The sequence below is a fragment of the Sciurus vulgaris genome (genome assembly GCF_902686455.1).
Source record: "Sciurus vulgaris genome assembly, chromosome: 3".
Taxonomy (NCBI): Eukaryota; Metazoa; Chordata; class Mammalia; order Rodentia; family Sciuridae; genus Sciurus; species Sciurus vulgaris.
In genome coordinates, this window is record NC_136463.1 from 154,832,247 (window position 1) to 154,849,173 (window position 16,927).

At 43.6% G+C, this 16,927-nt stretch overlaps 1 protein-coding gene across 2 annotated transcripts in view; it reads left to right on the top strand.

Annotated features, from left to right (window-relative positions):
- KIAA2012 overlaps positions 1–16,927 on the top strand; it is a 120,761-nt gene that overhangs the window by 12,185 nt on the left and 91,649 nt on the right. For both annotated transcript variants that reach the window (XM_079130569.1, XM_079130570.1), the window contains exons 3-7: positions 6,283–6,442; positions 8,616–8,771; positions 12,355–12,497; positions 13,713–13,896; positions 14,477–14,625. In XM_079130569.1, the coding sequence (XP_078986695.1) occupies positions 6,283–6,442; positions 8,616–8,771; positions 12,355–12,497; positions 13,713–13,896; positions 14,477–14,625 (792 nt within the window). The remainder of the gene's footprint in view (positions 1–6,282; positions 6,443–8,615; positions 8,772–12,354; positions 12,498–13,712; positions 13,897–14,476; positions 14,626–16,927) is intronic.

Below are 16,927 nucleotides of genomic sequence, written 5' to 3' on the forward strand. Positions count from 1 at the left end.
GTGTTTGATTTATTTCACATAACAAGATGTTCTTTAGTTCCATTTATTCTGCTGCAAATGATAGGCTATCATTCTTTTTTATAGCCAAATAATATTCCATCATATATATGTGTATATGTGTGTGTCCATATATATACCTGTATACGTATACATATATATATCACACTTTGTTCATTCATCAGTTGATTGGCACCTATGTCAATTCTATATTTTAGCAATTGTGAATAGTGCCACAATAAACACAGCAGTGCAGTTATCTGTTTTGGTATGCTGATTTCCCTTCCTTTGGCTATATACTCAGCAGTGGGATGGCTGGATCATGTGGTAATTCTATTTTTAGTTCTTTGGGGAACCTCCATACTGTTCTCCACAGTGGCTGTACCAATTTACATTTCCATCAATACAAGAGTTTCCTTTTCTCTACATCTTCACCAGCACTTGTTATTTTTTCTTTTTTATTATAGCCATTATAATTGGGGTGAGATGAACCTTCATGGTAGTTTTGATTTGCATTTCCCTGACAGCTAAGGATGAGCATTTTTTCATAAATTTGTTAGTCATGTGAATTTCTTCTTTTGAGAAATGTCTGTTTACATCATCTGTCTATTTTTTAATTGGATGTCTTTTGTTCTTGACTCTTTTAACTTCCTTATATATTCTGGATATTAATCCTTTTTCAGATGAATAGTTTGCAGAATTTTTTCTCCTATTCTGTAGATTGTATCTTTGCTGTGCTGTTTCCTTTACTGTGTGGAAACTTTAGTTTGGTGTAATCTCCTTTGTCTGTTTTTGCTTTTGTTATCTGTACTTTTGGAGTTTTATTAAAATCTTTACCTATACCAATGTGACCACATCTGAGTGGGAAAAGCTGGAGTGACTTCTTGGAGGTAGAATTTGAGAGGAGCCTGTTGGTAAAAATAAATGGAGAAAGGCCTTCTTAGGCATAGGTGAGGGGGCCTGGAGGGGAGATGGAGAGGAAGTTCAGGGCAATTCAACAGGTATGACTCTGGCCAGAAATACGCCTGAAGAAGTGGGTAAGGGCTGAACTGTGGGCGGCTTTGCCTGCCAGTCCTGGGACTTCTTTGCTCCACTGTGGCCTACTGCTCACAAGGTGTCAGCTGGCTGCCCAGGCCTGCTTTGCCCTTCCTGGGGACTCCGGCACCCTGCCACTCATATCTGCTGGCAGGAACACAGACCCCACCCCTTCCTTCCGTCCTGCGAGCACTGGGGTGAGTGGACAGGGAAAGCTGGTGTGAGGCAGGGACAGGTAGCTGGAGGTCCCCTCCCCCTCCTCTGCATTCATAGGTCCGGCAGACGTCAGGAAGGTGGCCAGGCTAAGCAAGCCCCTCTTGAAAGAAGCAGCCACACACAGTGGACTGGGGATAACAGGCCCCTCAGCGCTCGCTAATTGCTCAGCTCAGAAGAAACCCGAAGATGGTGGTCCGGGAGTGGCGAGTGGCGGAGGTGTGAGCCAGCCACAGCAGCCGGGAAGGCTGAAGCCGTCCTCAGACTGCGCCTGCTGCCACATTTACCTCCCCGTTCCAGAGATCCCTTCACAGCTCCCTCCTGTCTCCTTTTATCTTTTAGAATAATTCTGAGTGGGTGGTTAGGCCTCGGGTAACGTTGGGGAATGACAGGAAATATGGAAAAGAAGAGGGAGGCAGCATAAAAGTAGTTCATTTTTAACATATTTCCTGTTTATAATCTGATCGTATTACAAACAATTTAATTTTATAAAAAGAGAGGAGAATTACTTGTATGTTTTGCCTAGCACCCTTGAACTGCCATTATTAGCATCTTCATCGATTATCTTCCAGTCTCCCACCAAAATTGTATGTAGATGACACCTTTTTTCTTTTTTCTTTTTCTTTCCTTTTTTTTTTTTTTAATTTTTATTTTTTCTCTTTTCATATTGGAATTGAATCCACTGGCACTTTACCACTAAGCTACATCTCCAAACCTGTTTATTTTTTATTTTGAAGCAGGGTCTTGCTAAATTGCTGAGGCTAGCCTCAAGCTTTCAATCCTCCTGCCTCTGCCTCCCAATTCACTGGGATTAAATGTGCTGCATCACCATACACAGCCAGAACTGCTTTTATGAGGTTGTAATTAAGCGGTAGATCTTGTTATCTTGCTTCGTTTCCCCTTAAAATATCATTCAGCACACTGGAAATGAGTGAATAGAGGCCACCCTGACTGCTCTCTTTGGGAACACTGAGCAGGCCTTGGGTTGCTAGAATGCTACAGTTTGTCCACTGAGATGGGACATTATCAACCAACTTCATGGGTGTCATTTGAAAAATGACCAAAACCAGAAAGGTAGAAAAAACTTGAAGAGGCTGTGATAGACAAAATACTGGTTCCCTAAGGATGTCTATACCTAATTCCTGGACCTGAGAATATATTAGGTCACATGGCAAAGGGAAATTAAGGTTGCAGATGGAAATCAAGTTGTTGATCAGATGACTTTAGAATGGAGAGATTATCTTTTATCATCTGGGTGACCTAATGTGATCACAGGATCCTTTAAAGTGGAAGAAGGAATTAGTAGGGAGAACCAGAGAGACCCCAGCACAAGAAGGACTCAGTCCAGTGTTGCTGGCTTTAAGGAGGGAGCCACAAGCCAAAGAATGCAGGGGTCCCCTAGAACCTGGAAGAGCTTCTTCCCCAGAGCCTCCAGCAGGAACACAGATCTGTTGACACCTTGATGTTAGCTCAGTGAGACAGTTTCAAAACTTCTAACTGCCAAAGCTGTACGATAATGCAGTTTTATCATTCAAAGGACTACATGTGTATGATTTGCTACAGCAGGTTTTGGAAACAAATACAGTGGCCGAGATCAGCTTTCAAACACTAAGCAAAAAAAAAAAAAAAAAAAAAAAAAAGTAAGTAGCCCAGATTCCAGGATAAGGGCTTCCTAACTCTTCTTGGCAACCCCCTCACCTCAAACAAGCTGCCCAGTATGTTCCAGAAGCAGGTGCTTCAGAAACACAAGGGCTCCTGTCCAGACATACAGCACATCATTCTGTCCACACAGGGACCAGAGGGTCTGCAAGAAACTGGCCCTTGCTGCATTCACAGAGAACTAGTTGAAACAAAGATTTACAGGAAGGAAATGAGGTTCTGAATCCACCCAGAAAAGCACCCCCTGCCCCCATCTAGTGGCTCCCATAATTCCAGAGATCACACCTGGGTTCAAAGCAGAAGGAAAGGGGCCAGCATGCCATCCTTGCACAGCTGTCTCTTTTGTAAGGAAGCCAATACTCTCCAGAAGCTTCCCCTTGGGTCTTGTTGACCAGAACTATGTCACATGACCACTCCCCGATATGGCGTCTGGGAAAGCAAGTATCTGGGACAGGGAGTCTGTCAACAAGAACTGGGGCTTCTGTTACTAAAAAGAGGTGAAGGGAACAAGCGTTATGCAATCAACTCAGTCTTCCACACATGGGACAAGATGAAGGAGAAAAGACCTAGTATTTGTTGACAGCTTATTATGTGCTAAGTATTGAGCATATACTCTATACACCACACCTCATTTAATACTTACACTGAGGACACTGAGGGAAATTACTGAGAGTGATTAACTTGTCCAAGGACCTGTCCTCAGCAAGGGTGGGGCTGGACCTCCAGGCCTCTGCCCTGCCTCCTTCACTGCAGTCCCCCCTACGATCTGACAGAAATGCTGGAAGACTAGACCCTCTCCAGGGAGCAGGGAGGCCAGGAGGACTGAGAGGAAGGACCCGCTCACCTTTCCATAAGCATGCTCACTCAATGGGAAACATTTAGTTTACATTGTTTCACTCACACACAGACACACACACACACACACACACACACACACACGAAACCACAAACCTAAAAGGTAGGTGTTATGTCAGTATTTATATAATTCGGATGACTGAGAAGTGGTGAGGTTGAGATTAGAACTGTTCATTTGTACAGTTATTAATTTCAAATAATGTGGCCCTATTATTGCCAGACACTGTGAAATCTGACTCTCCCGGGTTATTTGATTCCAAACCCTGTGAACTTTCTACTCCCTCTACCATGCTATTAGCTCCACTTTTAGAGGCAGGTTCAGAAAGACTCCAGGACTTGCCCAAGATCATAAAATTCCTGTGAGGCAAAATGAGCCCGGAACCCAGATGCCCTGGTCTTACATCTGGGGCCCTTGCCCAGGCTTTCTCATGAGCTCTCTTCTCTCCGATCTTTTGCTTGTACTTTCTGGACCCACTCGATGTCTGCCTGTGTCCATTGTTCAGGCTCAGCAGGCCCATAAGACGGAAGTGAAAAGGCAGAAGTAGAAAGGGATTTAGTGCCTGTAGAATGGCAGTCATTGAACCTCCACATCCCTGAACATCTGATTTAGCTAACGCTGATACTCTGTAAACTTTGGTCTTTTTTTGTTATGAGTTAATACATTTTCTTTCTTGTTGTATAAACCTGTTGAGTCAGGTTTTACTGAATCCTAACAAGCATGAACACATTGGTGTCTCTAATCTCACAGTTTTTACTCCCCAGGACACTTGTTGAGGCAAGACTGTCATTTCCTCTTCCTTTGACATCAAGCTGTTTCGTGGTGCTTAGTCTTGGTCCATTGACGAGATGATAAGTTCTTGAAGAACAGAAGGCTTTGCACTGATGTGTTTTGAAGCCCTGGGTTCTGGTTCTGACTCCATTGGTAACTGGCTGAGCCATTTACTCTCTGTTGTCGTTCAACTGTGTCCACAAAAGTTTGTGTTAGAAATTTAATCCCTAGTGCAACAGTGTTGCTAGGTGGGACCTTCAAGAGGTGGTCAGAATCAATGTCATTATCATGAGATTGGGTTAGTTATTAAGGGAGTGGGTTCCTGATAAAAAGATGAATTCAGCCCCCTTCCTGTCTCCTTTCCACCCATCTCTCACGTGTGTGCCTGTGTGCAAATGCACAGATCCTCCTTGACCCTTCTTTCCTCAGCCAAGGAATGATGCAACAAGAAGGCCCTCACCAGATTCTGGACTTCCCAGCCTCAACAGGGAGAGAGAAAGAGAGAGAGAATCCTCTGTTCTTTATAAATTACCCAGTCTCGGGTATTCTGTTTTGACAGCAGAAAATGAACTAAGACACCCTTTATTTTCCCAGTCTCTGTTATTGCTTTGCGGAGCTACTGAACCAAGGATTGGTAAATAAGTGTTATCTCTATGCTAATTCTCATCAGAACACAGTGGATCACTTTCAGGGAGCATCAAAAAATACATGGTATATGTTTCCATTTACATGAAGTTCAAGAATAGAAAAAAAAAGTCTGTAATGCTAGAAATCAGAATGGTGATTGGTGGGTAGAAGGAGAGAGACTGTGAAGTAACATGAGGGAACTTTCTGGGCTGATGAAGTGTTCTGTATTTTGCATATATATATGTATGTATATGTATATATATATGTAAATACATATACCTATGCCTATGTATATATAAACATATATATAATTTATGTCTCAATTTTTAAAATTTTTTTCAAAAGAATGAACTCTGATATCATAATGAGTTCAGCACCCAAGAATGCCATGATTGATTAGTGATGTCTGCCATGGTCAAAGGGAAAGTGAGAGGTGTCAACACAATACCACATGTTTGCCATTCTTATGCTTAACCGATCATCTTCCATGAGAAGTTTCTGCATCATTTAAGTGTCTACCTTAGAAGATTATAATGAGGTGAAAGTTCTTTGTATAATGTAAATCCCCAGCCAAGTGTAAAATGTTGTATACATTTATTCCCTGCAATGTCTTGCACAGAGGACTGACTTTGGCAGGAAGCTTCCCCCAAAATTCTCCCTAGCTGCAATGAAATGCAGCAGAGAGCAGAGCCAAATATTTTCAAAATGCCAGGCTCCCCGTGAACATGAACATGGCTTGTCTGTCCCTTCATTCATATTACAAACATTGAGTGCTGCTGTTCACTTATACCCTGGCTTTCCCATTGTGCAGAGCCATTTTTGAAGGGACTAAAATGATTTCCACAGGCCAGACTAAGTAATGTGTTTTATTCTGAGGCTTCATCCTTTCCTAATGCTCTATTTCAAGATGGGGTCTGGGGTTTGTCATTTCTTCTTCCCTTTCCAACTGCAAATCTGCTGGGGCCTTTCAGGGCTTTGCTCTATAGGCTCTTGGTTTATGTCTATTAGTCAAGGCATCTGTTTTCGGTGCCTACTGGATTACTGATGAGGATTGTGCTAACCAGCCTGCATCACTGGGCGGCTCAGGGCTCAGCAGCTGTACTCTTTTCTGACTGGTGTCCCCACAGAGGGAGCAGGACAGAGCCTGGCAACCATACCTCTACTTCCGAAGCCAGCCAGCCAGCCAGGCCCAGAGGCAGATCCAGCCTGGATATTCAGCCAAGAGATACCTCCGTGGCCTCTTGCGAACGTGGCCCCTTGACACCATGTACAGACTCCGATGTGCAGGTCAGTGGCGGAATGGAGGGGTGAACCCAGGCTGCCTCACTTCTCATTCTGGTGGGAGGGTGTGTTCTCCATCCAGACCTGAAGCACCAGGATTTCAGGCCCAATTGTGTATTAAAGCAAAGTCCCTGAGCTTGGTAGCCTATCAGTCCCTATCAGGGTCATGGCCCTTGCAAATGCTCCCTCAGCATTTCTTCCCAAACTTCCCCACTCAGGGACCTCAGAGATCCTCCAATTTAACTCCCACTATTTATAAGGTAAGGGAAAAAAGGGGGGGGGGGGCAGAGAAAGTATTTGTCCCAAATCATTCAAAAGCAGAGCTGGAGCCAGAAGTCAGATCCCTGTATCCTCAGCCCCACATTCTTGCCAATATTCCCTAGCCCCTCATCTGAAGTCATTTCAGGTCCTCCAGGACCTCTTGAAGATGGTGTCTCTCCAGCATAACTCCCTTAGGAGTGAGATAGACACCCTTCTGCAGAACAGAGACCCCAAATGCACTCTGCAAAGGTCTAAAAATAAAAACGGGAAATGGGGGTTGGAGTGGCCAGGTTTAGGGTGTGCACACACACACATACACACACAGCTAAACTTGAAATATATGAGACGTACTTCGACTAAAAAAGTATTCATTGTTTATCCAAAATTCAAATATAACTGGACATCCTGTATTTTATTTGGCAAACCTATTGGGGATGAGAGGTAAGCTGGAAGATTTGCCAGTACCCACTCTGCTGTTTGCCATCTCTTCAGCACCAACAAACAGCAGGCCCAGAAGAATTCTGGCTTTCTTTTTCCTTTATGGGTTTACCCTGGGAGAGTCGAGAAAATAGCTCTCTCCCTAGTAAGTGGTGACTTGAAGCCAAATGAGAGATGTGGGCTTGTCCAATAATTGGCTTTACTTTCGTGGCAATCCCATGGTTGCAGGCAGTTCCATTTATTTAACACTTGTGAGAAAGAGCCTCTTAGCCAAAGATGTGTTCATCATTGGATGGGGCTGAGGCAGAGCAGGCCACTCTCTGCCCCAGTGCCTGGGCCCAACATCTTTAAGAATGGAGGCTCCACCTGGCATTGTGGCATATGCTTGTAATCCCAGCCGCTCAGGAGGCTCAGGGAGGAGGATTGTGAGTTCAAAGCCAGCCTCAGTCACTCAGTAAGACCCCATCAAAATAAAAAGGACTGGGGATGTGGTGCAGTGGTAAAGTGCCCCTGGGTTCAATCACTATAACCAAAAAGAAAGAGAGAGTAAAGGAAGGAAGGAAGGAAGGAAAGAAGGGAGGGAGGGAGGGAGGGAGGAAGGAAGGAAGTTCTTCTTAATATCAAAATATGTCGCAGACTCCTCCTTGGGAGTCAATGGCTGAAGAGTGTGGTCTAAGAAAAGGCTCATGTACACATGCACCTGGGGACCCTTGCCATGACTTTTTCTCCTCTTGAAGGCAGGCCCTCAAGCTGGAGAAACAAGGGTGAGACTAGTGAGAAAACACCTGCTCAATGGCCCCTTCCACTTTCACCCCTCCCATCTCAGAGCTCACTGCCTCCATGATGCTAGTACATTCTCTGCTCCCTTCGTTCTGCCCCTATGAGAAATCCTCCCCGCCCTTCAAGCTCACATCTTCTCCAGAGGTTTTTCTGACAACTCCAGTCCATACTGAACTCGTGATTTTCTATCCTTAGTGACACTCAGGGCCACACAGTTGAGCACAAAGGAGCTTTGTCTGTCCAATAGACTGAGTGTCTTTAAAAAGGACCCATTACTGGTCCCTCTGTATCCACCCTACTGCCTGACAGAGGGTAAGCCTTCAACAAAAATTTGATTAAAGACTAGATGGAGAAGGCCCACAGAAGCAAGCAGGATATATCCACTACTGTTGGATCCCTCCTCCTGAGGCAGAATGAGCCTTCCACCCAATTCCGAGAAAACAGCCATGTTTCTTGTGTGAGGAAGACCCAGTTCTTGGGAATGGTGAAGTAGAAAAAACATACTTGTAGCATAAGACCAGAAGAATAGTGAAACCTCTGTAGGCTCAATCTGATTTCTTAATCCCTCTTATCTTCTCATTGTCTTCCTTTATGGGCATTACCCAAAGCCAAGACTAGTGCAAGTAGGGGGAAATTGTTATCTTCAAAACTCTAGATCAGAGACCATATTTCTACCAATAACTCCTGACTTGTCCTTCAGGACACATCAAGGATTCTGTGCTGCTTCAGGACAGTCAACTTAATGTGCCAAAGAGTCTCAGGCCACAACAGGATCTTTCAGGTGTGCCCCCAAAATACCATCTCCTGCCTGTCTTCCCTCCATTTTGGATTCAACAAGAAAAATCTTTTAAACAAGGTACATGTTGCTTTGGGGACTAGTTCTCAAACATTTGGATTTTAACACCTTAAAATGGATTTTCCCAAAATATGATCTAGGGATTCTATGTTCCATTGTCCTCATCTTTAAAATGTGGGTGTTAGTCCATACTGGCACTGTCCAAGAATACTTTCTGAAATGATGGAATACTCTCTATATACTGTCCAATACAGTAACCACTTAAATCTGAGCACCTGACATGCAGCTACTGAAACCATGAAACTGAGCTTTTAATTTTATTTAACTTTAATTAATTTACATCTAAATAGCCACATGTGGCTAGTGGTTACTGTGCTGTATTGAGCAGGGCAGGTATAGACTCTAGATTTTAGATAATTTCTTAGGTCTGTTCTACTTGAATAGTCTTTAATCCTTTGATTATTTTCTAGCAATATCATATGGGGAAAAAAATTGGTTTTAGAGCCAGAAATCAGTATTGCAATTGTTGTTCTCTCATTTACAAGATGGAGGATCTTAAGCAACTCACGAGTTTCTGTTTGCTCATCTCTGAAATGGCACATCAAAACCTACCTGATTACTGCACAGAAAATCATTGTGATCTGTCTGTAAGCTGTTCCATACTACAGGGATTTACCTGTCCATATTATTCTTGGGAACTGGAAGCATTAAAAGTGTCAGAAGTTGCCTTTGGCAAGGGAGATGGGAAAAGATGATTGGGGGGACAGTAGTGGGCAAAAACTTGGGCCTTGGCTGGTAGCAGGGTACATGAGAAAAGAAAAGAACAAGAGCTCAACATAATATAAAGGTAATTTTTCTGAAATCAAAAAGGAATTTTCCAGAAACAATGGCAATGCCAGGGCAAACCCTGTCCTTGGGAAAAGATCCGACCAGGATAAATAGAGAATCTAGGGAGTATAGAATAACATGACAGGTCCTCTGAGCCTGGTGCCACCAATCATCCCAATCACATGCCTCGTTTGAGTATAGCCTCTGGTGCCAGAGACTTCTGGCCATAACCTTGTCTACATACAATTTATCTACATGAAACGTGTTGGTCAGGCAATCGTGTTTTTCTTTAAAAATACTCTGGCTTATACATCAGTCTCTATGAACTTTGCTAATGTGAGTCAAAATTCCTGAGGGCACTTGATTCTGGGGCACTGAAGAAATCAATCTGTGAGCCAATCCATGTTCTGGGGAGGTGAACCCACCCAGGTAATGTCCCTGTGTGGGGACCCACTGCCCTTCCCCAGGTGGCATGCTATCTCACCATTGCCTAGACCATCTCTCTTCAGAAATCCTACTGTCTCCAGTAAACATTCTTAGACTTTGATGCCCTACGATCCCAGAATACTGGGCAGTAAATTGCAGTGCTTCTATTTTGAGGGGTAAATTAACAGTGTACACCTAAGAGATCAGTGGCTTCTCTAATGGATGGTATCTACCACAGAGCTGTCACAATCAGGCAGGAACACAGAGGCAGTATAGTATAATAATTAAGCCTGTGGACATTAGCACCAAGCTCCAAGCTATATGACCTCTTTGGGTCTCAAGTTCCTCATGTATAACATGGAGGTGACCATACCACCTTTACTTCACAGGGTTATATGTGGGAGTTAAATGGGATAATGCAGTACCTGGTACATAGTAAGTGCTCAATAAATGTTAATTATAAACCATCCCAGCTCTTGTTTTTTAAGCATAATTACTAACTGATTGCAATGCCCAATTACCCATAATCATAGGGGCTGAAAAGAAAATCAATGTTTTAAGAAGTAAACGGAGCTCAGAGACTGTAACTTGAACCCTGACTGATGTTTTAATTGGTTTTAAACTTTATCTCCGCTTGGCCTCTCTCTCTTTACCAAACACTTTATCTGGAGAAGTAGCATAAGTCCTGGCAGCAAGCCCCTAACCCCGCCAACAACGTGGCAAGACACTGGTCCAGTCTCTTATGTTCCCTGGCTCCTTGGTTTGCCCCTCTGTAAAATGTGAGTAGGGGTGTCTGTATTCCTTCCTCCCTGGTTGTTGTAGAAAATCATAGGAGAGGATAGAGGTAAAAAGCTCTCTGAAAACTCTGAATTGCTAGCCCAATGTAACCCCATATTTGAGATACAGAGAATCTGAGTTTTGTGGGCTTCTTTCAACAACTGAAACTTCCAGTACTTTTCTTACAAATCAGTTTCTATTAAGCATAAACAAAGGATCCAGTTAATGACATTTGCTAAGATAAAAAATCTTGTTTCCATCACATAGATTGAGTGACGTATTCAGTTCACCTGGGATGTGGTCAAAGCGCGGATGATTCTGTCTGCCCTACCACAATGCCCGTGTTCCAACTTAGACACTGATGTCTAAGTTGAGTGTGGGACCATTTGACTGGAGTTTCACTTTCTCCACCCTCAGATGTGTATCTATTTCCAGGAAGGATGCACCTGCAGTCTGACTTGACCCCAAAGGAACATTCCAGAATATCTCAAAAGGTCTTCAGTGCTGCACTCCTGATGGAGTGGAGGTCCCCTCAGGAGCAAGTCCAATGCAGCCTTGGGTCACCTAGATTGAGGAATCCCTGGGCTTCATCAGGCTTCAGGCTTCCCTGGGTCACTAAAACCTGGGCACACTTTGGAACCTGCACATGTGCCATGGTCACCAATACTCTCTCAGCATCATCACAAACCAGAATAGCCTTCAGGAGCCAATGGGAAGATGCAGAGAGTTGGAGAGGGGTAGCGGCTCCACTCACGAGCATTCGGCTTGGGTTGGGGAGCATAGGGGAAAGGTGAGGCTGGTTGGGGGAGAGAGGGGGAGCTCCTGGGAGTCTAGCGCTGCATCTCACACAGAGCCCCTGAAGGCTTCCAGAGCCCCTGATTGAAAGACAACCCTGCTTTGTTCCACAGAGCTGCATGCTGGGAGTGAAGGGATTGCTAAAGCTTGGCTCCAAACAAGGAAGGTTTGCCAGACAGTTTCAGCAATAAATCTACCTTGAGTAAGTGATGAAAATAGCTTCAGGACCCTTTAAACCATCGATGAAAGATTTGTTAACTATGCTGGAGTCATCTCTTGACTCAGATCCTTCCCAAGGGTTGCAGACAGGGTAAATCCAGAGAACTGAGCAGCCATCCCACCTTGCTGCACACCTAAGGGGTTTTCCCCAAGTAAACAACCAGGAGACACCCAGGAAATCCAAGAGCCTGCTGCAGACTGAGCATCTCTAGGACAACAGAGCAAGGCTGCAGGTCACAGCACCATAGTCCCACCACTGACATCCACAAATCCCAGGCAGTCACATTCATTATCTTGTGTGAGCGCCAGGCAACTCTGCAAGGAAGCAAGGGCAAGAGATTAGTATCCTCATTTTACAGATGAGAAAACAGTGGTCAACAAAATCTCTACCCTAGTCTCCCGACTCTGTTCCCAGCAACTGGCAGCCACTTCTGTAGAAGCACTACCAGAAAAAATTGAAGTAAGGGAGGAGCAGCAGGAGGAACAAGGGCTTTGACTACTTTTGCTCAAAGAAGCAAGATGGGAGGCAGTTTGGAGGCAGCAAGAGCATCAAGCCCATTTCTGGGGTTATAGGTTGACCCACCATCTACTTTTGCAGGTCAGCGGGACCTAGATGAAGAAGAAGCTGGGGCTGGCAGACACATGAATCAGGACTTTGTAGCCAAAGAGAGCCGAGGTCAGGAGACTCGCTTGCCACCACTAAGGAAGCAGCCGGGGCAGGAAGAGGAAACTCTGGCAGAGGTACCATTTTAATGGGCTCTGTCTGCCATTGTTGTGGACTTAGGGAATTCTTCCCCCTTTGCCATTTCTTAGGGTCCTCCAGAGAAGAAAAGAATGCTTTGATCCTTTCATCGTGTCCCAAAATGTCACTTGGGATATTCCTTGAAGAACATTGTCAGATGTTCCTTGAAGAAAAGGACTTTGCAGCCAAGGACATTGGGGAAATGCAGCATACATATTCTCAAGGAAAGTTACAGGGCACACTTGGATATGGAGCACTTCAGGAAATCCTATTACGAAGTTGCCAGTCTAACTTTGTTTAACTCCAGGTTTTCCAAATTATTGAACCACAGCTCCTCCCTTGACTCTTCACCCCACCTGTAGTCTTATCGAGGAAAAAGAGCTCTTGGTCTTAAACATGGTACAAGAAATTCAACTAGCTTTGAACTGGGCATGGTGGTGCATACTTGTAATCCCAGCAACTTGGGAGGCTGAGACAGGAGGATCACAAGTTTGAAGCCAGCCTTGGCAATTTAGCAAGGCTGTAAGCAACCTAGCAAGACCCTGTGTCAAAATTTAAAAAAAAAAAAAAAAAAATTAGAAGGGTTGGGATGTGGTTCAATGGTTAAGCACCCTTGGGTTCAATCCCTAGTAATCCCCCCCCACCAAAAAAAAAAAAAAGAAATTCAACTAACTTTGAATTTGAATGAATTCTTCTACAAAGTGGAGCTATCTATCATCATATATTTCTCACCAGGTTACTATGGGGATTAAATGAGTTAAAATGTAGAAACGCTTTGTCAACTCAAAGGCCTGTGCAGGGGAGTGGTATGAGATAACAGTTGTTCAGAGCAACATAGACATTATCTGCTCCCATCTTGAATAAACTTGTTCGGTTTACAAGGTCATATGCCAGGGAGAATGTAAACGGGAGGAAAGAGCCACATAGCCGAAGAAGGGAGAGGAGAGAGATTTTAAAAAGGATAAAGGCAATGATATAAGCACTTCATTTTGACTTTCATTTTTAAAAAATTTTTTAAAGAAAACACTATGTCATTCTTTCTGTCATCAATAATAAAGTGTTTCATTATTATACACAACTTCGTGTGCCTTCCCAACTTGCAAAACAAATTTCATCCTTAGAACCACAAGTCTAGCCACAAGGGCTGTCACAGGAACCTGTTCTGTCGCTTTGTAACAGCCTGTTTACAGTTCTGTGTATCTGTCGTTTCCCAGGACACGTCAGTGGAGAATCACCTTCACGTACATGCTTCAGAGGAATGCCGCAATGAAAAGACAGAGCAAACCTCTAGGAAGGCCCTTGGGCACGCCCGCATCGGCCATTCCTGGCTCCTGAGTGACAGATCCCACATTACATTTTATGGCGGCACCTTCCCCAGGAGGAAGGCTGCTGTCAGTGGTAAGAAACCGCGATTCTTGCCCAGTTGATCTGGTTAAACCTAATTGTGCAGAGTTCGCTTGAGAACACCAGCATGATGAATGCCACTTCCGTGTGCCACTCACCTCAGAAAATATCAGCCAGAGGGGGGCCACCTCCTTGCCTGGTACTTAACCATGCAAATTCTACATCAGAATGCCTGGGTTCAAACTCGCCCCCACTTACTAGCTGTAATCCTGGGCAAATGATTTAATTTTGCTGAGGTTCAGTTTTCTGTAGTAGGAGGATAATACTCCCCATGAGTATTGTGGGGATTAAGTGAGTTAATACATAATTCTCTTTTCATAGTTAATGCTCAGTACATATTAGTTACTATTGTTGTCCATTCTCTCCATCACCTGATTCAGACAGCAAGAATCCAACCCAGATAATGATAGATTAGGACTTCCTGACCCTGCCTCAGCCAAAGCCGTGGCCATCTCAGTCCCCAGACCCTCCTGACTTTCTTCCCTTTGGAAAAAAAAGTGATAAAAGTTGAAAGTCAACTGTCCATCTCCATACCTGTAGCTAATAGGTTCTCATTCTCTTTCTGTGCCTACAGACAAACAAGGACATACGAAACAGAAACAGCACAGGGCCAGAGGCAGCCACTTGCTACAGGAGCCTTCTGCTGCAAGGTGCCTTCTCCCTCCAATAACATCTGCCACTGACTCAGAACAAAACACCCCTAGGGAATCAAAGAGAAAAAAGGTGAGTGTGTGTGCATGTGTGTGCGTGTGTGTGTGCACGTGCACACGTGTGTGTGTGTCTGTGTGTGTGTATGTGTGTGTGATCCTACTTTAGAAACAAGGTGACTCAAAGGGATATCTCAACAGAGAACTAGCCTTTCTAGCTCAGAGCTCAGCAGGTAGAGCTGGGAAAGAGCTGTAGTAACTTACTCAGTGCTAAAAATCATCAAGTTCAAGGAATCCAGCTGTCCCCAATTATACCTTAAAGCATATGCTCTTCCACACTCTCTCTAGGAGCAACAGAATCCTTTGTTCTGTTAAAGGGCTGGAGATTCTTTTTTTTCTTTCAGTACTGGAGATTTAACCCAGGGGTGCTCTACCACTGAGCTACATCCCCAGAGCTTTTTTCTCTCTTTCTTTCTTTTTTTTAACTTTGAAACAGAGGCTCACTAAGTGGTCCAGGCTGGACTGGAACTTGCGATTCTTCTGCCTCAGTCTCCCAAGTAGCTGGGATTACACACATGTGACACTGTGTGCCCAGCAAGGACCTAGGGATTATCTATAAACAAGTAAGGACAGAATTTGGCTTATAAACAACTGACCCACTTCAAACTCAAAATGCAGGAGAACTTGAATCCAGCTCAATTGAGGTCTGTCTGCTTTTGCAAATTTAGGGTTAATTTTGTAAGTTTATCAACCCTCCTCAGAAATCAAGTAAGAACATCTTCCTCAGAGAGGTCCTTGACTGTCTCTGGCCTGGTTCTGCTTTGCAATTCTCTATGGGTCTTCGGTGATTTGGAGGCACCAGTGATGAATGGGAACACTTAATAGGTTCTGGAATGTTCTCTCCTATGGCAGCTATGTGAACGAGAGCAGGTCATTCATGATCTCCAAGTACAGTGACCTTATCTGTAGGCCTAGATAATGATACCAACCTTGCAGAGTTGATAGAAGGATGAAAAAAGATGATGCATTTTGAGGAATCTTATGTCCATATGGAAGTTACCACAATATTAATTAATTGTGAAGATTCATGTCATCTAAAGTGGCTCTGAAGGAGCCACAGACATGTGGGTGGTGCTGGTGCTCTCGAAGGTTGCTGTTTTCAGTCTTCCTAGGTGTCTCTCAGTTTTCCTGTGTCTGAGCTGCTCCACACCTTTCCACTCACACCAGAAGGGTTCTATCTTTCCAGTTTCCTTTGGACCAGGAGCAAACAGCAGGCCTGACCTGCCAGAGCCACCGCAGGTCTGAGGAAAGCCCTGAATCTCATGCCTGACTCAGCCCGGAACTAAGCCAGGCTCAGAGGAAAGGAGTTTCTTCCCTCAACCCAAGTATTCGTTTAACAGAGGAGAGCAATATTTTCCACTATATTAACACTCTGTGTAAATTTCTAATTAGAATAAAGAAATTAAGACTTGGCTCGTCAGCCATACCGCACACAAATAGTTTGAGTTTCCACACAGATTTCTCAATGCAGTCCTTGTCACACTAAATGCACAAGGTCAGTATTCACAAAAGGGCAGTTGGTGGGCAACAGGCACCTGGACAGGGAAGGTCTCCAGAAGCATAAAGATCCTATGTGCATGTGTTTGGTTAATCATTTTCTTAATGTCTCAAAATTATAAACATTACCCTGCATAAATTGGATAGAATTTCCTTCCTCAATCATCTCGAAGCATGTAGGATGCCTATGTGTGTTTCTGATCATTTTTTTTTTCTTTTTGAGCACTGAAAAAATGAGAATGTTTTTCTTTTTCCTCCAGTGAAATCGAACTCTCTGAAGTCCAGCACCATATACATTTCATAGAGCCAAGTTCATGTGTTAAAAGTTGTGAACCAAAAGTGAAATGTTCAACAACTTCTGAATAATTGGAAAAGGGAGTCTGTAATATCCCTATTTTATCTCTCTCATAAATGTATAAAATTTTTCTGTCCATGTAAATATATATATATGTTATACATGTAAATGTAAATATTTATATATATAAAATACAGACATATGTATAAAATATATATACCATGGTGTGTGTGTATGTGCATGTGTGTATGTGTGTGTTTGTGTGTGTGAAGAGAAAGAAACTAGGCCAAATTAGTTGATTCTGATACACAGTGATTGTTTTTCAGCTACATTCATGTAAGTGTGAAGATAGGGTATTAAAATCTGATAATTAAAAGAGAGCCTACTCTCAGAAATAGCATAGAAATAATCCTAGTTCCAAACACTGTTGTTATTGTATATACTAACTCATTTAATCCTCACAACAGCCTTAAAAGTTTGGTAATATGATTACTTTTATCTTCCCCTGCCTCCACCTGGTACTGGT